Here is a 23,571-nt window from a genome sequence, read left to right as displayed (position 1 = left end):
GACACGATGCCCCTGTTATTGAGTCTTCAGCACCATAGCGAGCTGCCAGCCTGCTGCACGCTTCAGCTCTGGCAGTGATTTTTCTGGCATATGTGTGCATGCGATTTTGAAGCTGTACTGTTTGGACCATATCTCATTGCCTTCTCTCCTCCAGTGCTCCTCTACCTGTGGGAAGGGTCTCCAGTCACGTGTGGTCCAGTGTATGCACAAAGTCACCGGGCGCCACGGCAGTGAGTGCCCTGTCCTGTCCAAGCCAGCAGCCTACAGGCAGTGCCACCAAGAGGTCTGCAATGAGAAGATAAACGTCAACACAATTACCTCGCCCAGACTTGGTGAGTGGGGGATGTTGAGGGTGGGGAAGGTGTCACCTGCAAAGGACCACACAAAGCCCAGGGTCCCAGTGTGCCCAGTGTGATAAAAGTGGGGCTTCAGAGGATTACCCAGGGCCAGAAATTAGGAGAGGACCCTCCTGTCAAACTCTAGACTAAAGGTCTAGGGTGGATGGGTCTTCTGTTATCCATCAGTCCCTGCCTCAGACTTTGCCCAAGCTGGAGTGCACAGTAGGTAGACCTGAGAGACCAACAGGAGCACAAAAATGGTGAGTGACTGATTGATCACAGAGTTGAGGGAGCAGACAGGCACATTCTCCATCGCAATTACCTTTACACCCTGCTTTCACCATGGTGAGTGTAAAGTATGATAATTGATTCCTCTTTGCCCCCAAAAAAGTACATGACCTTGTCAAGTAGAGTATTGCTGGTTTTTTTTTCCTTTTCATTTGCTGCCACAAGAATGTGGTTTGGTGAATTAATTTGTCCAGGGAGATAAGACAGCATCCAGCTTCTTCCTGCAAACCCTTTGATTTTCTGTCACTGTCCTTCTCACCCTCCCTTCAATCTTCTGTATACCTGGCTGAAATGAGAATATGGTGATAAGCCATCTGTTTCCCCAAATGCCTTAACACTGTATTTGAGAAATGGCTCTAGTTAAGACTGCTTCCATTAATGCAAAACTGTGGGAATCATGATATTCTATGTTATATTTGCTCACTTTATAAGGGGATAAAAATATATTTTTCCAAACTTCAGCCCTGTATGCTCAGCCACAGCTCAAAGAACCACGCCGGTTTCTTTACATTGCACACATCCTCACCGGTAAGACGAAGCTAAACTAAGCCATCGGCTACACTGACCAGCCTCATTGGTGCTTGCTGTTACTTTTCAGTACAAGAGGCTGGGTTGTAAAGAATGCTGCTGAGAGCTTACCAGAAAGAACAGCCTCCACCCTCTCAGCCGAGCTAGTCTTGTAGGCTAAGAAGCCTCTAATACGCATGAAAAGGCAGACCTGCTAAGAAATAGAGAACCATTTTCTAACAGCACTGTCCAGTGTTAAATAACACTTAAACTAGAACTGGACTTGAAGCTTCTGAGCTGAAATTTGCTTCTCAAAAGTTTAACGGGTGTTTAAAAGAATATGGGAAATTTTATTCTTGCAAATGCAATCGTGCTGAGGAGCTTCTGACATCTTCCGTTTAAGAACATGTGACAGTACTTCCCAGGTATTTTAGCATGAAGAGCATAGTGAAAGAAAACCATTTCATTTGAGAAGTAAGCCCTTCATACACCGATGAGACAAATCCATCCTAATTCATGTTTTAGGACAAAGCAATAAAAAGCCCACATGTTTAGAAGACTGAGGAGGCTCAAGTCCCTGCTGAAAGTAAACTGCAAATAATTTGGCATGCTTTTGTTTCTAAACCACCCTTGGAATCACCAGGGCCAGGAACAATGATACTTGATATTAGCAGAAAAATATATCATTGAGTGTTTTTCTCTTCCTGCTTATAAACAATTCTCATTGGATTATCTTCAAACAAAATTTAATGTTTTCTACAATGGAAACCTTATAAAAAAAAATTAAAAGAAGAAAATTCCAGTAGTCTACAAAACCCATGCTGTCTTGCCCACATGCCGGAATGTTTTTCAACCCAGATAACATTTTCAGATGAATCTAAGTGTGGAGTTCACCTCAGCTGCTACATCTGTGTCCAGTGTCCGTGTGTGAAGTCACATTCAGAGGTGGTTTACTGTGTCCCTCAGGCACCTGACACATGTCACTTCCTCAACACACTTCCTGTCTTACTTCACAACCTATGAGAGATCTTGGACCTCTTAAGAATCCTAGCCTTTCTGTTATATAAAGTCTCTCATCTCAGATTCGTAAGGTCCGTCTCAGATAATTTTGCGAGATGGGTAGTCTATTCAGCACCATCACATTTCTGTGCCTGCTTGGAACCCTTGCTAGTGGGAAATACTGCAGATCTAACTCCCTCAAAAGGCCTCTCCGCTCCTGGCAGACTAAAAAATAGCTCAACCCACCCCTGTTTAGGATGGTTGCTTCCAGTCAAATTTTTTTCTCACAATAAGGTTTTTTTGAATTGGCTTTGTGTTCCTTTTTTTTCTCTGGGACAGCATAACTTCATTTCATCAGATTCTATCAGGCTTTTGCTTCTTGTCCAATTGAACGAAGCTTCAGCAACAAACATTCCTACCAGTTTTGCTGCCATCATTTTCTGGTGCTCGACACTGAGCCTCGCAGTTAAATACAGGATAAGAACCTTTCCTAGTTTCACCAGGCAGAGATAAGGAACAAGGGACTCAAGATGCTGCAGGATCATAATCTTTTGATGTTCTTTAATTAAACCATTTTTTCCCAATCTCAGAGACTACAATATCCATTTAGAAGATTTCTGATGATGACAGCATTTGTAAGAATGCTGCATACAGTTTATAAATCGCTTATCAGAAAAAGTGCTTACGATATGTGTGCATTTTTATCCAGTGTACACTTCTGCTGGTAACACTTTTTTTATGAAAGCACACATGATTCTTTAATGATATCATCAACAGATTCAGCAACGGTGTCTTCTTGCTGCTGTCCTCCGGCACAAATGTTTCGTCACTCTGAGGGAGTTTCAGCTCCAGCCCCCCTTCCCAATAGCCTATTGTTGTCCTGGTTTTGCTATACTAAGAAGCATTATTTTACTTCCCCGTAACTTCACTTTACATCCATCAAGTTGGGTTTGACTTGACTCCTCTGTAAAAACATGTTCCGCCGAGAGGATGATGGCCATTCCTGAAAGCATGCCTTAGCCACGCGCTCTCCCTCGGAGCACACGGCTTCCCATTGACCGCTCTGAGGTCTTCATGTGCTTAAATCTAGGCCAGTGCTTTAGATATTGTGTTCATCTAGGCCTGTTTGTCACTGAGACAGAACAAGTACAACATGTGGAGGCTTGAGCTCCCCAGCCGTGTCCAGCTACAGCCTTGCAGTGAGCACTTCCAAGAGCGCGCTATTTCAGTAGAAAGATCATCCCATCTTCCGTGCAGACTGTGAGGTTGGCCCCTCATATGCAGTGATTTTGATGACACTTGCAATGCTGTTTTCTGGCTAATCTGCTAGTTTCTCCTTTCTTTTCTTGTCCAAAGCTGCTCTCACGTACAAGTGCACAGGCGACCAGTGGACAGTGTACTGCAGAGTGATCCGGGAGAAGAATCTGTGCCAAGACATGCGGTGGTATCAGCGCTGTTGCCAGACTTGCAGAGACTTTTATGCAAACAAGATGCAGCAGAAGAGTTAATGAACTTGTGCTACTTCTTAGGGTATTACAGCTATTTGTATGTAAATCACGGACTAGGTCTGAGTACTGGAACTTCATGAGTTGCTACAATGTGGTGGATTCCAAAGCATACCTAATAAGACTTGAAACTAATTCTACGGACTGGATCCCAAAGTAATCCTCTTATCCACCTTAAAAAAAAAAAACGAACAGAAAGAGTCATCTCAAGGAGCCAATCAATTTATCGTATTTTGACATCCTTACATTTTCATTAATGCTTTTTACTCTAATATATTAAATCACCAGCCACTGGATGGCTTGCTACCATTAAAGAAAAGGACAAGAGTTGCAAAGTGATTACATCGACTAAGGTTATGGGTACCTCCATGGAGGAAGGCCTCTGGCAAAATATTTCTGCAAAGGTAAACACATTAATCTTTTAATCTTGGCTTTCATCTGATCTTTTCATCTCAACAGTTATCCCACTGTGGAGTGGGCTTGGAGGGACACGCATAAATGAAAAGCTTAATTTAAAGAGAGGATTTGCTGTAAAACCTTGTGAAAACTGATAGCAGAGGTTGGACATCTCTGAAATTCCTGCAGAAAACTCAGTAAAATTATATCAAACATTCCAAGTCATATTTTTTAGAGCAACTAATAGGGACGGCTCTTCTTTCTAATTTTATAAAACAATCCTCTCTCTCTTTTCCCCAGAATAACATAGTTTCTTTTATGAAACCTAATTTTTCTCTGAGCTTAATGAAATGGAAGCTTATTAATAGCAGTAGATAGTTATTTTTAAGCCAGAACCATTTACTATACATGAGATGGGAGAAGTCAGAAATTATTTTATCCAGTAGACTGAGGGATTGCTTGGCCTAATCTCTCTCCAATTCTTAGAAGTGAATCAGATGAGACTGAATGAGGACCATGAAATGGGATAGGGTTGGTACAGAAACAGGATTTGGAACAACCTTTATATGAAGGGTGGAGTGGAGAGCAGAACAGGAGTTCCCTATCTCTTGGCTCTTGTATACATCTGAGGTTGTGTAGCCTTTTGAGTCAAAAGTATTCAGTGATACAAGACAGTCAAAGTGAAATCTTGAGCTTGTTGAAGCCATAAGGCTAAGACTTCCGTTGCCTTCAGTGAGGTTTAGGTTTTTACTTACTGTATTTTATGCTTCCTGTCTTACTTTTGGGTGCTATCAGGTTTGGTGCTATCAGATTGGTGCTATTAGAGCACTTAGCAAGTGCTGCATATATGATACTCTCTTCCATGTCTCTGCACTTTAAACGAAACTCCTCTTTGAGATGTGAGACTTGAAACAGGAGCTCTATCCAGGGAAGAGTTTGTCCCCTCCATTTGTCCTACAGATCAGTGTCTCTCTATCATATCTTGCTCCAACGTGTATCAGTTCCCTTGCCAGGGTCCAAGGCCAGTTGTGCGGTGGTTAAGTTACAGCCCACTCTTCCCGATATGAACAGAGCCGTTCAGATGAATTGCAGCTTTGTACTCGCTCTAGAACTGCATGGTACTGTTTTATTCCTTGAAGATGAGTGCCGAACTAAGCCCAGCCCCTGGGCCAGTCTGCGTTGCAGCTCACACTTGTCCTCAAGTTGTCTTTTTTGCTGTTGTCTCTTTTTTCAATGCAAGGAGGGATAAAGACTCTTAGTACCTAACATATCTATAAAGCAACTTTTCCTTCCTTATTACACTCCTTTCAATATCCAGGACCTCACTGGAATAACTTATTAGCATTTTATTAAGGGCTAAGTTTTTCAAGCACAGGGAGCTAATGTTCATCAACAAACTAATACTGTGAGGGCTTCACATTCACGTCTGTGCTTACGAGCACAATGAGTGTGTGCACACAAGGGCTGGCCTGTATATACAAAGGCACATTTGCACACAGTTTCTTCTCAAGTGCCTGTCTCAAAGAGATCTGCTTTCCAATGCCCTAGATGATTTTCTCTATCAGGGAAATGATTCCAACTTGTTGGGTTTTTTTTAATATTGGATGTTATTTTGGCATCTTATTGTCCAGATCGGACCTCTTTCTTCTGTTATTCCCACCCCGTAGCCCAAACGCAGAGGTTGTGTAATACTTAGCAAGTAATCAGTGGAAAATGTTGCTGGCGGGGGTGTCAGGGAACATTTAAGCAATAGCGCAGTGACTTCAGCTAGGCAAATTATTGGGCAGATGAACTGCTAATGAGAAAGTTCCAAAAGATGAGACAAAGCGCAGAGAGTCTGATTTATACTGGTTACTCACAGTAGTAGTTTCCCCCTTTGCCTGCTGTCACACCCTGCAGTAACACAGCCCTGTGTTGCCTCTGCGCGGCACGGCTGTCCTTGCTGCCCCCCTGCCACCGCAGTCACCTCGCAGCAGTTTGGCTGAGGTGGGTCTCCTTCCATCCTTTGCTTGGTTTGGAGTTTGCTGTTTTCTTTGCCCAGGAAGTGGCCTGGCCCAATGAAATGCCACCCCCTTGTTGATCATTTTTGGCATTACTAATACGTTGTCCTCCTGAAGGATTTGCCACCGGGCTTCTCTGTTGAATAGAGTAGTGTGTTTGTTTGTTGTTAATGGGAATCAAAGGTGCTTTTAAGTAGCAGGGGTCATTTTTCCTTCCAGTGCTGATCTGTCAGCCTCTTTATGCAAAACGTGGGCTCCTAGAAAGGTACACAGGAGAGAAGGGATTTTAATTCTTATGTTTTTCACTAATAATTCACTACTGTCCCCTGTCCAGAACAGGATACTAGGCTAGTTAGACCTGTGGCTGTCCTGGTGTGCTCAGTCCTGGCTTCAAAAGACATTTGGGTCCAAGTGCTGGGTCCTACCTAAGGCAATATGAATTTACAAGAAATTTTTTGGAATGTCTGAGCACTGAAAATAACACCTCACTTGCTCTCTCAGCATACATCAACTTTTTTTTTTTTTTATAATAAGAAACCAACGTTAATTAAAAACTGATGGCACAACACGGGTCCATTTTATTACATTCTGTTACTTTACATGGTGATAACCTTCCCATTTTATAAAAGCCAAGAAAAAAATAATAATAATTATAAAGTTTAATTCTGTTCAATACTCCTGCACCTCTGTTTTGTATCATTTTATAGGAGCTTTACTATGAATTTACAGCTCTGTTCTGCCCTCAGTTACTCCATACTGGTGAAAAGAAAGCCGTTTGTTTCCGTGTATCTATGACAATACTTTTTTTAGTTGTTCATAAGAGATTGACGCTCTTTTGATTACAGTGGTGATATTTCCATATTGTAAACAATACTCTGTACTGTTACTAAAGTACTGTACATTTCTAGTTGCACAATTGTGTTATTGAGTGTAGATTCTCACTATCTCATGTATGGTGCTATTTTTTGTTGATGGAAAAGAATCTTAGCAGTCGATTATTGCTTGATATTTTATTATAATACAGAGATATATTCTCCATGGCAATAATATCATTTAAGTTTTTCATTACAGAGTGAAATGTATATATTTTTCCATTAGCTAATTTGCATATGTACTGTATCCATGGTAATTTTCTTTTTGGTGCTGGTTATAAACAGAAAAGATAAAAACAGTCAAACTGAATGGAACCAATTGTAAATGGAAACCAAAAAACAAGAGGAGCATTCCATTTTGAAAAAGATTGAGTATGTCGAATAATAAATTTATTTTTTCCATAACAACTTTAATAGGGTTTCTGAACTTCAAAAAAATACAAAGCAAATCTAACAGCTAACATGAAAAATGAGAGGAAGGAGTGAAGCTGTAAGTAGTACATTGTGCATCTGTCTAATACTGGATTGAGACTGGGATTCAGTTAAGTCTAGGCCAACTGTTTGATAGCTGTGATAGGTGTAAAAGGTCATTTGTCACTGAAACTCTGGCATCTCAGAGTTCCCAGTGTGTTAACAGATCAAGAAATGATGAGTCTTGTCCCGGTCAGGTTGCAAAATAAAGCGTAGGGAAGGAAATGTTCATACCTGATTAATGCCTTACAAGGTCTGTGGTCAGTGACACAACAGTAGAAAATGCCTGTCTGGAAAAAGTGAGCCAGGCTGTGTTTGGGGTATCGCTGCGTACGCCTGAGCAGGCTGCGAGGGGGCTGAGGCTCGTGCGTGGGGGAAGGACATTTTGCAAGTGCTTTTGAGAGATTGCTTTCAATGTATGTGTGAGCTCAGATGAAGTGGCAGCTTGCTGTATGTTTAATGGTAGCTGCCCCACAGGCACAACCTGATACGGAAAGCTACTGAGCATGTGGAAATTTATTTTGGAGCAAAATTATCCCATCCATTGGAAAGGTATCTGCATCACCTAGCTGCACACTTCCCTGGTGTGAAATAAACAGAATTACTTCAGTGCTATGTGTTTTGGATGTCTTTGTTGTAGGCACTAGCCCAGATCTTTGTACTGTTTCGTGGTGAAGATGTTTTTTGCAGACAGCTGCACACAAATATGGCTGTAGGATGCTCTTCTATCCTGCTTTACAAAGATGCCATCCTCCGAATCCCATTCCAGCTCAATTCTCATTAAAAGGACGTTTCTTGGAGATGAGAGCTGCACCTTTCTAAAGCAACCTTAAAAAGAAGCCCAAGTACAGTTGGTGTGAGATTCCTCCCGGACTGATTTCCAGAAATGGGGTTTATGCTTATATTAAAAATAGAGCTCATTTACTGATCTCACGCTGGCTTCTTGGTAATGGCACAACACCGATAGGCTTCTAGTTCTCAGAGGTAACCTTAGGAGATACCAGCCCAGCTACGAGCATACACACGACTGTTAACAGCGGCAAAATTGTAGGAACTCCATCCAAGCATTGCTGTATATTAACACATCATCGTGTTTGTGTATTGCCTGGAGTCAACATGTGATTGCAATTGTTGACCTGTTTAAACAATAAAAAATAGCTGTAAGGCTTTGGAAGCCAAAAGGTTTTGCATTAAGCTGGGGCATGGCAATGGGCGGGAGGGGTGTAAGGAATGCTGTCATACATTTGGCTTGAAATGTTCCTGGTTTGTGCCAATATCTCTTCTATAAATCCAGTAGGCTTAGATACTTCATTTGCCTATTTTGCATGTAGCAGTTTGCTGTTTTTCTCTTACTCCTAATCCCCATCTTCTAACCAAGAAACCAGATGATTAGAAGACACTGTCCTTCCCTGTGATCTCAGGCTTTTTATTTAAGTCACCTCAGCCAAGATCATTAAAGGCAGGTGGGGTCAGATGGCTCAGTTGCTCTGGCATGAGAGTACCATGAGGAAAGTGTAATCTCTCTTCAGCTTCTTGGAGTTCAGTTCTGTTTCCACCAACTCCACCTGCTTCCGTCACTCTCTTGCATGTCCTGGTGTACACAGCAGCCTTAGCTATCTCTCGGTCCCTTGCAGCAAGCGGGAGGAACCTGGCTTTCTCTGGAAGGAAATTTCTTTCCAAACTGCTCATTGTTGATCACCTTACCCTGGCATCGGTCCCATTCATCACCCGGAGTACTACTGCTGGAGGACGTTGCTCCACTGGTAGAGTGAAAACTTCATGTTAACCTGTTCCTTTGTGCTTTCCCCAACACACATTGTCCACTGGGAAAGGTATGTTTTCTTCTTATTGAACAGTGTCGGCACAAGCGCTGGTATACTGGTGATTTTCAGGCAGAGAAGAACCATTCCAGAGACATTCACATTTAATGCCCACATGCTTCTGATGGCGTAAGAAAAGAAGCCCTGGTAACCTCCTCACTGGCAAGTTACTTGCGTCGTTTGTCCTGCTGCTGCATTAATGTAGTGCAGCCAGGACCAGACAGGCTGTGAACTGCCCCTGAACAGCATTTCTTCTTCAAACACTTGGTCCTGTGCTGAGCATGCTTGATAATACTTCTCCATACAGCTTCAGCATCCTTCTGTTTCTCTTCATTGGAGGCAGGTCAGTAGCAAAGCAGGAGTTCCTCAAACACTACTCATGCTACTAATGCACAAAGACCAATTATCTTTTCTGTGTGCATTTTTTTTTCTCCTTTTATCATGTCTCTGGCTTCTCCTCACACTCTTTAGAAATGGGCTGGTTTTCCTGAAGAGAGACTTTCCAACAGCATAACTGCCTTGGACAAGCAGGGCTGATGCATCTTCACTTTGAATGGGAAGAATTGTTTATAAAGGGAGAGTTTAATTGAGAGAGTATACAAGCAGAGATGGGACCACGAGCTCTCCTTAGCAGTAACCACCCCAGAAGGTAATCAGAGAGTCTCCAAAGCTGACCTCCATGTGTCTTGCATCGCCTCATCTCCTTTCGTGCCACTTTCATGTGACAGACCCCAGGAGGAATGCCTGGAGGCTGCACTGTACCACATTTATTATTTTGTCAGAGCTGCTGTGTCTGCCAAATGGTGGCCAGACACTCAAACAGACTTTCTCAATTAGCAGAGTCCTGCAACTGATGTCTGGGGCTTGCATATGTGTTCCCTGCACATTACCACAGCCAAGACACTGGCCAGGTCCACATTGCCTGGGGTAGGTATCCGCCTCGGCCGCTGGGATGGAGAGAAGCAGCTGGGCTTTCTTGAAAGTTGTGGTTTCCCTCAGCTCCTCTTTTTTTGCTGTGAAAGGCTTCTTTTTGGATGTTTCATCCTTTCATCTCTCTGTGGTCTGGGTGGAACTGGAGCCTCCAATGTGACTTGTCTAGGTCATGCCACAGGCCTTGGCATACTCCTCAACCTCGGGACAGAGCAACTCTGCATGCTTGCTGTGGTGGAACCTGCAGGACGTCTGAGTGTGGGGCCAGCTCCTGGCACAACTCGGTCTCCAGGTGAACCTTTGCATCCTCAGCACATCCAGCCTTTCCTGAGCCTCAGTCTTACAGCCGTCTCACAGCGTAACTCCAGAGATGCTTACCTTGTCCTTCCTCCTCTCTTCTCCACTGACACGCTTTGTGGCCTTGTCCTCCCTCCATGACCGTTGTCTCTTTCCCCTTTTGTTCTGCTTACAGCTGCTTTGCCCCCCACAAACTTGCTTTGCACCCTCCAGAAACTGTACCACCTTCGTAGTCAATACAAAATATCTTCCCTCATCTGCTCAAGTGCATTTCATCTCCTCCCTCAGCCTTCTGAAGGAAAGTCTTTTTCTCATGGTACTCCTGTAGTAGCCCGGTGTCTCCCCTCACTTTTACTTTCTGGATGGGTTTAGTTCTGAGGTCTTTTATAATGATTCAGTGTTCTTTGTGCAGTGGCACTTAGAAACTACAACCAGACGTGCGGCTGCTGGAAGGCCATGTGCAAAGAAACGGTCCTTCTCTCAAGAACTTGCAGACCACAGGTGGTGCTTGGGAAAAGGCAGATTCCCAAAGCAGTGAACTGGGGTTATTGGCAGCAGGAATCTGAAAAGGCATGAAGATACGCGTAGGCTGCTCTGAATTGAGTGAGTGAGCCTGTACTGCGGTTACTGCACTGGCAGGGAAGGGAAAGGGATACTCCCCACTGATTTTATATCCTCAGACACATTTTGTGTTATTGGAAGTAGCAAAGGGTAAAATTCACATTACTTCAGAGATGCCCCTTATACTGAAACTGGGCTGCAAGATCCAGCCTCAAGCCTGGATCCTGCTCCAGATGTGGGCTGGCAGAGAGGGAAATGCTCATTTGTTCAGCAGGAGGAGCGTGCTGGTAGCACGCCAGGCTGGATGGCTGGCTCCACTACCCCAAAAAGCATCAGCTGCTGAAAGATCCCTGACAGTTTTCTGTAAGGTCACTGTATTCTACGGCATCATTGTGCAGCCATCCTGGAGACAGGCAGTGGAACCACTCAGAATGTCCATTAGTCAGTGAAAAGGGAGATCCTCTAACAGGATCTTCAGGTTGCACAAAGATCAGTGCAGCCACAGCCTGGCCAGCAAACCAGCAAAGCCAGACAAACCATTCTTGTGTTGATTTTTTTTTTTTCCGTTTTCTTGGAAAATACATTATTTGAACGTTTTGCAGCTTCCATCTATTTTCCCCAGCTCTGTATTTTTCCCCTTGATTTCTTCTCTAATGGCAAAAAGACCCAACCAGAGTGCAGCTTTGTTTGGCACCAAACTTTCCTCCTGAGATGATCGCACAAGAAGTCTTTTATCACTTTGGCGGCTCTGAGCCAGAGCTGCTTGTGGTGGAAGTCGTCGGGACTGTAACCCCGGGCTGTCGTGGGATGAGAGTCAAGCTTGGGCTGTCAGCAAGGCAAGTTGCAGCAGTCGGAGCCCCTGCCAGGACACGTCAGTACTTCTGAGCGTGCTTCCCCCGGTGCTGCTCTCATTAAGGAAAAGGTATGAAATCCACATCTAGATTGAATTAGTCCTTTAAAAAAATTACGTGTTGTTTAAAATATAAATCCTGTCCAGAAACGCGGTCTAATTCCTTAGGAAATCACTGTAAATCGAACCTCCCCTGCTTCCCACTGCCTAATAACAACATGTCACCTCTCAGTTTTCTCACAGGGCTGATTCACCTTCTGTGTGACCAGTGCTGTGTTAGCGTCGGCATCGTCACCTCTGCTTCATGCCCAGGTTTATGCTGAGGAATGAGGGCCCTGCTGAACTACTGGACTGATGCTCTCTTCAGGCACCTCGGGGCACCCAGAGCCACCGGCTGCTCTTGCTCACAGCTCCTTCCCCCCAGTCCTTTCACAATGCTGGCCAACAATACCTTGAGGAGGGGATGGTGACACTGAGCCCAAGAAATGCTGTCAGAGGGTAAGAATCAATTTTAAAGGGGAAAACGAAAAACCACGTTATTGTGTAAGCAAGTCGGAAAACGGCTTTCAGCAAGTTCCCAGGTATTTTATGTGCTGTTCTCCCTGCAACATTATTAGCAACGACGCTGCGTGTGGCTGGCTGACTAGTGAGCATGGATGGTTTTGCAACAGCTGTGTGCCCAGTACCTTCCTTTGCAAGCGGTGCCTTTTCTCTAGCTGTCCCCATGGCTCCGTTTATTTGTATGCAAGGCAACTGCGAGGTGATCGAGGCTTTCCATCAGCTGTACAAACTCATAGCAGAATCAGCTCTGTGTGTGTCCCTTTCTGAGAATTACAATTTGGGGGTTGTAACCTCTTGGGCAGCTTCTGTGAGCGATCTGATCTTTACGTATTGCTCTGGAGGAATTGTTGCCTATGCTCATGCTATGGAGTATCTATAGCCATCTGTATAAGAAAGAAGCAGCATATTTGCTTGTTTGTTTTCCAGCCTCCCTGTAGAATGGTTCTAAAAGCAGAAGTATCTTTCACTATGGAAAAAAAATTGACAAAAACATCCTCATATTTGTCAAAATTTTCTTAGATGTTTTTCAGGGTATCACTAAGACCTGCCAGGCTCCTCCCCTGCATTACCCCAAACATTTCCATTTTTGGCTAAAAAATCTCAAGTTTGGGATTTTTTTGACCAACAATGTCAGCCAAAACCCAAGCTTTTTTCTCTGATTTTTTCCACTTAATTTTTAAGGTATCTTCTGACAAAAGAGAAATATTGTTTTGATGGAAAATTTTCAACCAGCTCTGCTCTTTAGTTTCTGCCTACAGTCATACAGGCAAAACAGTGCATCTTCCAAGAGAGGAGACTGTCCGAAAGGCCAAACATGAGGCAGTGATGACTAATGCTTCTCGCCCCAGCTCTGCGCCTCAGCCATGATTGTGCTCTTCTGCAGGCCTGAGCCCTTAATGAGAGCCATCTTTCTAGAGATGTTTCCAGCCTAAATCTCTCTTGGCAAGTCAGCTCAGTAGTTCAGGTGCTTTGCCAGGTTAAAGGAAGATGTGGGTGGCACGGAAGGATCTCCTCTGAATGAAGGACCATGGGATCTGGAGGAGCCATATTGTGCATCACTTACCTGTGTTGACTAATACTTGGAGCCCTTCAGGTAAGTACCAGTTGGTAAGGAAGGGCGGGGAGATGGAGCTAGTCCAGCTCACTTTCAAGTCAAGCTTCAGTGTGCCGTTGTTTAATGGAGATGTTTAGCTACACCAGCAACTGAGCCATATACAGCCATGAATGGTCTCAGTGTAACGCTGAGGGCCTCAGGGACAAGATCCTGAAGTGGCTGATGGGCTGAAGTGACATCAGTCATAGCATTACTCCATGACTATTACCCTTCTGACCACGGGGAAGGTGTTTTTCACGCTGAATCTGGAGCATGAATTCAAGGGCTGCCCAGCTCCCTTCATTTCCTGCGTTCCTGTGATGAACCCAGAGACAGATATTCCGGCAGAGGTGTACAGAAGCCAAATTTCAGTGTTTGGCCTCTGCAGCCAAAGGACCACCTGCCCATTAGCTACATCTCCTGAGGGGGATGGCCATCCTACAGAAGTCCCTAATATTTGTGAAGAGCTCTGATATCTTTTAGTGAAAGGCCTTTTAGATGTGCAAAAGTTTATAGCCTTTCTCTGACCATTGCTGATTTTAGAGGGTTAAGTTAGGAGCAGGAAATAGAGTGACTAAAGGAAAGCCATTAATATTAAATTCTACTCTTTGCCAGATAGTCTTGTATTATCTTTGCTCTTTCACGAAATATGTTCCAGTTTTCCTTGCAGGGCATTCTTTACGGGGGTAGCAACTGAGGAGCCGTAACTTGGCACATCTCCACCTGCTTTTCTGTAGCAGTGCACAGTTGTGCTCTGGGATTTGAAGAATTTCCTTTGCCTCTACAATTGATATGCAAACAGTCAGCTGTACAGACATCAATCTGTCCAGTCGACAAGCCTTGTGACCTAAGAAATAATACAGGTGGTCAGCACCATGCTGGTGACTCCTGAATTGCTGGAGTAAACAGACTCATTTTACTATGTCTGGAAGACAGGAGGTCCTGTATATACCCTCCAGTAATGTAATCTGCTGTGCTTGACTGATCACAAAACACCCACCAGGATTTCCTGAACAAAATGCTCGATTTTTGCCAAGAAAAGCAAAGATTTGCAGGGAATGAGAACTGTGACCTTGCCACCTCACAAATAGCTTGGAGATCTCAAGATGCTCATCTCAGCAGAGAGATTCTCATGCCAGAGCAAATGTAGAGCCCTGTGTGGTCAACGCACAGCTCTTCCAGCATCCCTTTCTTTACCTCCTCCAACAGGCATCAACTGTTGTGATAAAAGCAGAAATGGACCGACGTAGTCTTTCCCTCCCTGTTTTTTGTGTTGCTGTAAGTCACACAATGTATTTGTGCTGCTCTGTGAGCAGGTATGGAGTGAGGGATTTTAAGACCAGGAGAGATGAACATTGCCCGCTACATAATCCAGCTCATACCATCTTTCCCACTAGTGATTTCATCCCAGCCAAATGCTATGTGCTTGAGCTGTTGTGCCCCATGTAGACAGTTAAAGTCTATAGGAAAAGAAAAATTTCAGCCCAGAGAGCCCCATGCCACTAAGCAGGCTGTGCTCTGGGACAATCGTCGCTTCTGTTAAAAAGAAGTCTTTTGTTCCCCATTGATATTTCTCAGGTTGCAAGGAGAGCCATTCTTGTGCTCCTGAAGGCCCTAGCTGCAGACACAGCCTTGGAAGGGATGCTTGCTCTCATGGCTACGGCAAAGGAACGGGAAGCACGAGATCTGGCAGGAAGTCCTACTCCCATTGAAGCCAGTGGGACGTTTGCCATTGCCTTCAGGGGAAGCCAAGATTTCAGTCTGCAGCCAGATTTACTGGTGTGTTGAGCTATGCTGAGAGCAGGATCAGAAAAGGTTCTTGGTTTCCTGATAAAGCTGTTACTGCCTGAACTCCTCTGCTGCATATAGCTAGTTGCTCACCTCACGTTGCCCACTGCTTGCTTTCTTGTTTTCATTCTTATTTTTAGGCCAGAAACTTTTTGAGGAAGATACTGGCTGCATGGTTTATGCCTGTTGTACTGTCCCTTGACTGGACCTCCTGGACATCCCCACCAGCAAAATCACACCCTCCCTTGTGGAATATGGACAGTGCAAGAGAACAGCATCGAGTAACAGAACAGGGCCAGGCTAAGTGGCTTAAATAAAACAAAACATGGGATTTGCTTCAGGTAAATAACTGTGCCTTTTCCTTCAGGCAGTGTATTGAATTAGGTCTAGAATCAACTCTGAGCGGTTCAAGAGAGCCTGAAGAGATGGTAAGGGTGATCTAGGGAAGGGCTGCCCTGCTTCACACCAACATGAACTGTTGGCACTCTTGATATTATAAGCATCCCTTTTTCCCTTGTCTCCTCTCTTTAAAGGCTAGGTGGAAGCCAGATTGTGTTAGTGATGAGTATAGGTGCCCATGAACCTGGTGGTAAACGTTTCCCAAATCATTATTGCTGCCCTGCTAATAATTCAACCCGGAGGTTGCCCTGCTGCTGTAGTGACAGATGGGTTAAGTAGTGCATTATATGGGGCTCCCCAATGCACTACACACCCTTGTGCCAGCTCTTGCACCCCACACAGCTTCCATGGTTTGGAAGCAGTCTCAGAGTGGACTGAGATTGGTGTGTTACTCCAAGCAGCCCCATTTTGGCCTATACAGGTCCAGTTGTTTTTATTTGAGTGGACACATGGTGAAGCCTTCTTATGCCAAGGAAAAGAAACATTGCAAATAATTTCCCCTTTTTGTTTATATTTCTCCCTGATCAGGATTGTCTCTTTCTATTCATCGTGTGGGTTTGGTCTCTACTGCCCCTTTCTGGGAACATCTGTAAACGCATCACATCTATACAAAAAGTCATGAAGTTGTATCTCCTGGACCAAGAAGCTGGCCTGACTCCTCTCATCTGCCCAGATGCGAGATGTTTGACAGCATCTTCTCTGCCTGGTTAGCCACAGCCTGTGTTCTCTGGCCACATGGGACTTGGTCTCATTCCTTTGATATTTCCACAAAGAGCTCCTTTCTGGTAAGTTGAAACCATTGTGACTTTTTTTTTCCACAAGCAAGGAGTTTGTGAGTGTAGATGCTTAAAGTCGAGGTGATGTTGATCATATAGAGATCCATTGCTAATAGTTTTACTATGCTTTTCTCCAGCAAGCTGAAGCAAAGCTACCCAGAAGTTCCGTGCTGGTGCAGTAGCGCACCCCAGTGTTACCTCGTTAGGCAGAGAGATTTTTACAGGCAAAAGTACTCTTTCCCCTATTAATGAACAGGGAGGAACGGGGAAGAAAGGTAAGAAAGAAACCAAACTATGCAGTATTCCCTCCTGATTGCTTAGATCTGCTCTGCAGCACTGTTTCCCATCTATCTTTCACATCATTCTGAGGTTGTTCCCCAAGAGTATCTTATCAAGAGATCCTTTCTCAACTTAGTGACTGCCTCTGAGCCAAGTTTTTTTTTCTGGTTCAGTGACAGACACAATGTTTGCATGAACTCTAAACTATCAGCTTGTTGCTCTGCTGTTTTCTTTGCTAATATGATCCCCAACAGCTCTCACGTTTCCTAGGGCAAGCACAATCAAACAAAAAGAATCAGAATAAACAGAGAGACTCAGTGCTAATTCTTAACAACCTGCCTGTAACTTTTCCACTCCATCAGCAAATTCAATCCATCTACTTTTGATCATGTTAGTTGGCTGTAGCTGCTATCCACAGGCTCTGGGTTATGTGTAACAATGAGATGAGGGAACAGTGCTTTGGTTTTAGCATGGGAGGGTGGTGAGGCAGTGACATGGGTTGCCCAGAGAAGTCATGGCTACCTCATCCCTGGAGGTGTTCAAGGCCAGGCTGGATGGGGCTTTGAGCAACCTGATCGAGTGGAAAGTGTCCCTGCCCACGGCAGGGGTGGGTGGAACTGGATGAAATTTAAGTTCCCTTCCGACCCAAGTTGTTCTATGATTCTAGTGTTCTGATTTTAAGGCATGGGGTGCGAGGGGTGGTATTCATTCTGTGCTGGTAAAGTCCCACCTGGGAACATAAAAGAAAGACACGTATTTCTTTAATTTTGTCCAGTCTCTTGGATACTTAGGGAAATGGCTGGGAATATTGTAAAGCAGCTTCTGGCAGCGAAGAGTCCCAGCAAACAGTTCACGGACTCCTGGTAATTCTTCTCAGCCTTTCCATCTAAGGCCTGCCTGCGCAGGGAGCTGCAGCATTAACCAGCGGGGACACAGCCCACATAGTCGGTGGAGGCATGTTCTGCATTGTTCTGCTCTTCTTTTTTCTCACAAGAAATGGGTTTGGCTAGTTGTGCTTTGTTTGATACCTGGTGATCATGCTGCTAGTGTTTGTGTCACTTTGCTATTGTTCATAATTTTGCAATTTTCAAGTTTGCAATTGCAGCTTTTCTAAGTCTTTTTGACAGCCAGACACATCTTTCATCATTCAACGCATGCTCCCCGCAGCTTCCCAGAAAGTTGGGGTCTGGGCTGTGCTGACATTCCAGTATGTTGTGTGGCCTTGGGTGATGCAATTCACTTCCCTGTAACTCAGGGAACCACTGTGCCGTAGCACAGGTACCGTTATGGCATTGCTTGGCTCCAGCTTTATAATGCACTTGGAGCTCAACAAGGTTGAGTGCAAAACTGTCCTGTTATTCCATGCATAAAGGTTGTCTGAGATTATGGTTTGAAGTGAATAGAAAACAACAGCCAACAGAGCAGCCTGGATGTCCTTAGTGGTGGTCAGTTAGGGGGTTTGGGCATTTTCAGGGTTTACTTCACAGCCCAGCTTGCGTCTGGGACCCCTCGGCTGGGCTGTGTGTGGGACACAGGAGTTGTATCAGGGCCATGCTTAGCTTTAGCTTTTGCTGTAACGATTACAAGTGATAAAATAGTTTCCCCAATTTTCCTCTCCACAAGTTAGTTTAAAGGGAACGAATGCAGATCCTGCAATAGTTTAGGACATTACTAGCCAACTCAAATGACTCCCCACTGTCTTTTCATCTACATGAGACTCTTAATGCCCTAAGTCTTTGCATGTCCTGGACCATAGCCCAATTGAAGCATGAACTCCAACAGAAGTTTTAAATTTAAAGCTGTTTTTTTGGCTTCAGAAATTCACAGATTGGAGCTGAGAGATGCAATCGGGCTGTTTATTTGCAGATTCTGCAACAGCCCTGCTGTGTGATTGCGCTCACCTCGGTCAGGCGGTTGTGTTAACAGCCCTTTCCAATTAAAGTAGCAGCCTCAGTTACAGAAAATGCTTTTCCTATCTGGGCATTTATCTGATTTTTTTTTTTTTTTTTTAATTACTCATGGAACACAGTGCTGTTTTGTTTCCTGTCCCTTATTATAATTAATCCATCATCATTTCTGGTGAACAGGCTGGCTTTTGCTACATTTTTTTTATTACTTCTTGCCATTTCCAGTATCAGCTTGGGCCGATACCACTCAGAAACCCCATTACTCACATGATGGGGAGCACTGATGTGAGCGGCCAGGTAAAGATCAGGTGCACAAGGAGCTCCTGAAGTTGTGCTCACTCAGAGCAGGAACAAAGACCTCTGTTCTGGAAACAGCCCTGCCAGAAAATCCCAGAGCCTTGCTATGGAAATTATGGCCACTTCCCTGACTGAAGAGTTCCTACCCTGAAAACTTGGTTTTTAAGACCTTCAAAGACAAGATCAAGGCTTTTCCTCATTACTGGAACATTCAGACTCTCCAAGAGAATAAATGGTATCATCGTTCTTCGTGGTGCAATCGGATGAGAGCACTTTCTTTCTTTTCACCTCACTGAAAGGGACATGCTGGGCTCCATCCTGCCCATAGGGCAATAAGCTCAGCAAGACTTGTCCGGTGGGATGCAGTGGGATCAAAAACCAAGACCCAGGATTTTCACTCCAACCATATTTGCCTTTGCAGACAATGCTGACACTATCTGCTGGTTTAATGTGCTTTGTAATATGAGCACAGAACTGCTCAGGCTGGGACTGCAGGAACTGGAGAAGGACCAGATGCAGTGACAAAAGCACAGGTTTCAGTGCTGACATCCTGTCCCTTGAGGACACAAAGCCCTTCTCTCCTACGACATATTTTTCTCATGGTTTGCACAGCTGTAGCTATCACTCTAGGCTCGTGCCCAGCACAGTGACCCTCAAATCTTGGAGCACCTCAGTTTTGCAAGACCCCTGGAAGGATGCTACAATCACAGACTCCCAGACTGACAAGGAAGCAAAGCCTGCTGCTGCCCCCATGTGTTACTTGCTCATTATTGTTGCCACGCACCAGTAAAGGCCTGGGAAACCTGTTGGCAAGCGTGAAGGAGAGCCAGGGTAATCACAGCACAGCCTCTGAGCTACCAAGAGCTTTGGAAGATTCTTCTGTCTCTTCTGTTCCTCCTGCAAGCTCAGGACCTTCCCTGGGGCACTTTATATTAAAAAAATTGCAAAGTTAGATTGGACATGTTTGGAAGTGAGATGAGATGGAGGCACACGGTACGCAGCAAAGCACAGAGGTGTCATCGTCCTGTTCTGAAAGGATGCATGTGCAACACTTTGAGACTGCCATGCAATGCTGAATGATACCAGATATCAGCACAACGTGTTCAGGCTTGTTGGCTCAGATCATGAGGAGTGCAGAGCAAGAGACAGCTCTTGGCAGGCCGAGCTCACATGATAAGGTCATTGGAAAGACAAGTGATGCTTTCATCAACCTGCCTTTCCCCAGTATCCGCATCAGTTTGAGCAAGGACTTGGTTTGTGCTTTGCCGTGCTTCGAATGGTGCCAAGGACAAAAGCTTCCTCACAAATACATTGAAGCTGTATTTTTCCAACCAGTGTCTCAGCCTCCAGCTCTCATCCTTCTTGGCCCTATCAGGTTACAGCTTTGAACCATTCAATAGCACCTCTTGGAAGAGTTACATGGCCTCTTGATCAGTGACACTTCTCAGGCAGGTGGGACAACAGGCTGTAGTTACTATCTACCCTTCTATCTTCTGTTGCTTCCTAGGAGTTATAATTTACCTTTTGGACATCCATTAGGGATCTCATGGCTTTATCCTTCTCTGTTGGTCAGTACTTTATTAGGAGTGCATGTGCTAATATTCTGGATTTCATCAATTCTAAAAGCTGTGTGAAGCCTGGGCTGATAAGGTATTAGCAGCAGCCAAACTCTCACTGGCCCAAATGGAGTTGGTTTGTGGCTCCACGGGAGGTCATGCAGACCAATGGTTCTGACCATCACTAGCACAACTTCTTGGAAAGGTAGCGTTGGCCTTCTGCCATCCTTTCAAGAGCCTTTTTGGCCCTGGTACCATTAAGAGATGAACCAAGGAGCAATGCCTCTGCTAAACATTGTCCATAGAGTGCCCTGGACGCTGCCTAGAGCTCTCTGACAACATCTGAAGGGAACAACATGCGCTGGCAGGGCTTACGTGCTCCAGCAATCGGGGATTGCGAACACATGCTTCAGCTATGCAAGAAATCTTTGACTTGTTCTGAATGTGATTCCGCCTGGGTTTCTTCCCAGGAACATTCCTGTTGTTCACAATTTACAGAGTTGCAGGAAAGGAGAAGGGGAGGGGGAGGGCTTTTGAGAGGAAGGGAACAAATCTTAGAGTGCTTTCCCCAGCCAAATTCCTCCAGAAGGGCAGGGTGTGGAGTATGGACTCCAGGATTTGGCACAATCCCAAGAAAATAAGAACTGCAAAATTAAAACCAATTTTAATTAGTCATTCATTTTTATATAAAGAATAAGTCGCTTTTTTTTCTGAAGTAATTCAGTGTCTGCTATCACATAAACCAGGCAGCCCCTGCCAAATGGTGCTGTGTGATAGAAGGCAAGCACAGAACTCGGTCTCGGAGCAGAGACACGTTATCTCCTCCAGGAGACAGCAGTGCTGCTTAGATCTGTGTTCTGGTTCCCGAGATAAAAGTTTCATTCCTAGGAGTCACAGCATACATCAGAGAGTTGCAAATGTAGGTGGGAGTAATTTGATGTCTGAGCCGGAGATGAATGCTGAAGCTGGGTCTTTATTATAACACCTGCTATGTTACAGACAGGAGAAGGAGCTTGCGAGGGAGGAGACGAAAGCTGTGCTTCTGCCCTGGAAGAAGTCAGAGATACAGGGGACCCAGCACCTCACACCCTCACACGGAGGGATTACAGAACCCCCTTCTCGCTGCAGGTGACAGCAGGCCCCAGTGCCTGCTCAGAGGGATGTGCGAGGTGGGGGCGGCTGGGCTGGCTGCCACATCACCACAGGATGTACCGTTAAACAGAGAAGGCATAAGCCATATCCCCTGATCCAGGTCAGCGCTGCAGATAAGGTATGAAGCTGGCTGTGAGCCAGGTCTTGGGACTGCTGCTGCGCAGCAGCAGAACAGACACAGGCTTTGTGCTTCTTTCCAGATACAAGCACCTAAACCGTCACCTTGTTCCTGAAGACGTTAAGTTTCATCCCATGACCCTTCCAGAGGAGACAACAGGAGTAGTGCTCCTATGCAGAGATGTCCATGACTAAGTTTGGACTGGCTGAGCTAGATGAGCGCTTCGAACAGGAGACCATTAGAAGAGGCAAGGTGTAACCTGATGCTACCAAACATGCACTCAGAGTAACCTCCATAGCTCAATTAACTATATTCAGTATATGCCTATAATTAACTTAATTTAACTGAGGTTTTCTTCCCTGTGTTGTGTGCCTACTCTTCAACCTCTTAAACTTGTTGCTGTGTATATAATTCGATCGAGTGTACATACAGTGCCCACAAAAGCTGAGTCACTCCAGACACCAGGGAGAGTATTGTTTTGCTGTGTTTGGCTCAGACTTCTGCCTTAACACGGAGAGGTTCCTTCACTGAAATCAGTTGTGCTACATCAGTCCAAAACCAGAGCAAAGCCCAACATATCAATGCTTATCAATATCTAAAGGGCAGGTGTCAAGAGGATGGGTACACTCTTTTCAGTGGTGCCCAGTGATAGGACAAGGGGCAGCGGGCACAAACCAGAGCACTGGAAGGTGCACTTGCATGTGAAGAAAAACTTCTTTCCTGTGAGGGTGATGGAACACTGGAACAGGCTGCCCTGGGACGCGTTCCTGTGTGACGTGCTTGAGGTGAACCTGCTTTAGGAGGGGGTTGGACTGGATGAGCTCCAGAGGCCCCTTCCAACCCCCACCATTCTCAGATTCTGTGATTTATAAATTATTTGCAATAGAGGCATCGTATTCTATATAATGCCACGTCCTGAACGTGGATGTGGTTTGCTACAGCTGCCTTCCTAGTCTCCTACTAGAAAACAATGAAATAAAGATAGAAAGGATATTTATCTCTTTTTTTTTTTTGCCATCAATATCAGAATTGTCAGCAGGTTCCTGTCACCTCACAGTGCCTTATAGGAGCCTTCCCTGTGTATGCTACCGAAATGGGCCTTTGTTTTGTTCTTTCCAGTTGATAATGAAGGCCTGAAAAGCTCTAAATAGGTTTTTGTTTTAAGCCTTTAATTCTTTCTCCATTAGGACCACCGGCAGACTTTCTGGACAGACAGAAAAGAGGTCAGTATATATGGGGGCCGCAGAGAAACCTGGAGATTGGTCCATGAGGGATGTTGAAATCTCGGTGGCAGATTGCCCATTACACTGTGTCACAGGGCACACTTGCACACAATACTCTGGACACTGCACAGGTTTCTTCCAGGACAGGACTGCAAGCAAATGTCCAACTCAGCCTGTACAAATCCACGACTGAGCTTGAAGTATTTGCAATACATTGATGCCAGTCAAGTACTTCTGTGTTTCCATGTTTATGGTTTGTGTAGACAAATCCAAGAAGAGAAGTGATTTGGAATCTATTAAAAACTTTTTTGCTTGATTTTCTTAACAGCTGTTGGGGGAAAGAACGCCTTTTCATAAGGATTCTGTAAGGATCTCTCAGCTGGAATATGAAGCAATTTCCCATCTACATTTCCTGGTGTCTTTCCATGAAATCCATGAATAATTCTTCCTAATATTTTAAAAGTTAGAAAAGTAATAAGCTGTAAATGACAGTTAAGGAGAGAAGTAAGGGAACACAGACTCAGCTCTGTCAGCGAAGTCTGGTTGTTTCCCCTGCACTTCCAGGTCCCCTTAGCAGATTTATTTTCT

The 23,571-nt window shown here is 44.7% G+C and overlaps 1 protein-coding gene and 1 long non-coding RNA gene across 4 annotated transcripts in view; both read left to right on the top strand.

Moving 5' to 3' along the window:
* Positions 1-6,357, top strand: part of ADAMTS17 (ADAM metallopeptidase with thrombospondin type 1 motif 17) — a 178,591-nt gene extending 172,234 nt beyond the window's left edge. For all 3 annotated transcript variants that reach the window (XM_054077506.1, XM_054077504.1, XM_054077505.1), the window contains 2 exons: positions 155-332; positions 3,489-6,357. In XM_054077506.1, coding sequence (XP_053933481.1) covers positions 155-332; positions 3,489-3,640 — 330 coding nt within the window. In that variant the 3' untranslated portion in view covers positions 3,641-6,357. The remainder of the gene's footprint in view (positions 1-154; positions 333-3,488) is intronic.
* A 5,162-nt stretch (positions 6,358-11,519) lies between these two features.
* On the top strand, positions 11,520-22,979 carry LOC128853353 (uncharacterized). The gene is made up of 6 exons (XR_008451835.1): positions 11,520-11,906; positions 12,067-15,267; positions 15,417-15,617; positions 16,204-16,460; positions 16,589-16,726; positions 21,490-22,979. It is a non-coding gene; the product is annotated as an uncharacterized LOC128853353 (long non-coding RNA).
* Positions 22,980-23,571: the final 592 nt, after the last annotated feature.

The sequence above is a fragment of the Cuculus canorus genome, chromosome 12 (assembly GCF_017976375.1).
Source record: "Cuculus canorus isolate bCucCan1 chromosome 12, bCucCan1.pri, whole genome shotgun sequence".
NCBI lineage: Eukaryota > Metazoa > Chordata > Aves > Cuculiformes > Cuculidae > Cuculus > Cuculus canorus.
This window is presented reverse-complemented; position numbering and strand designations above follow the sequence as displayed.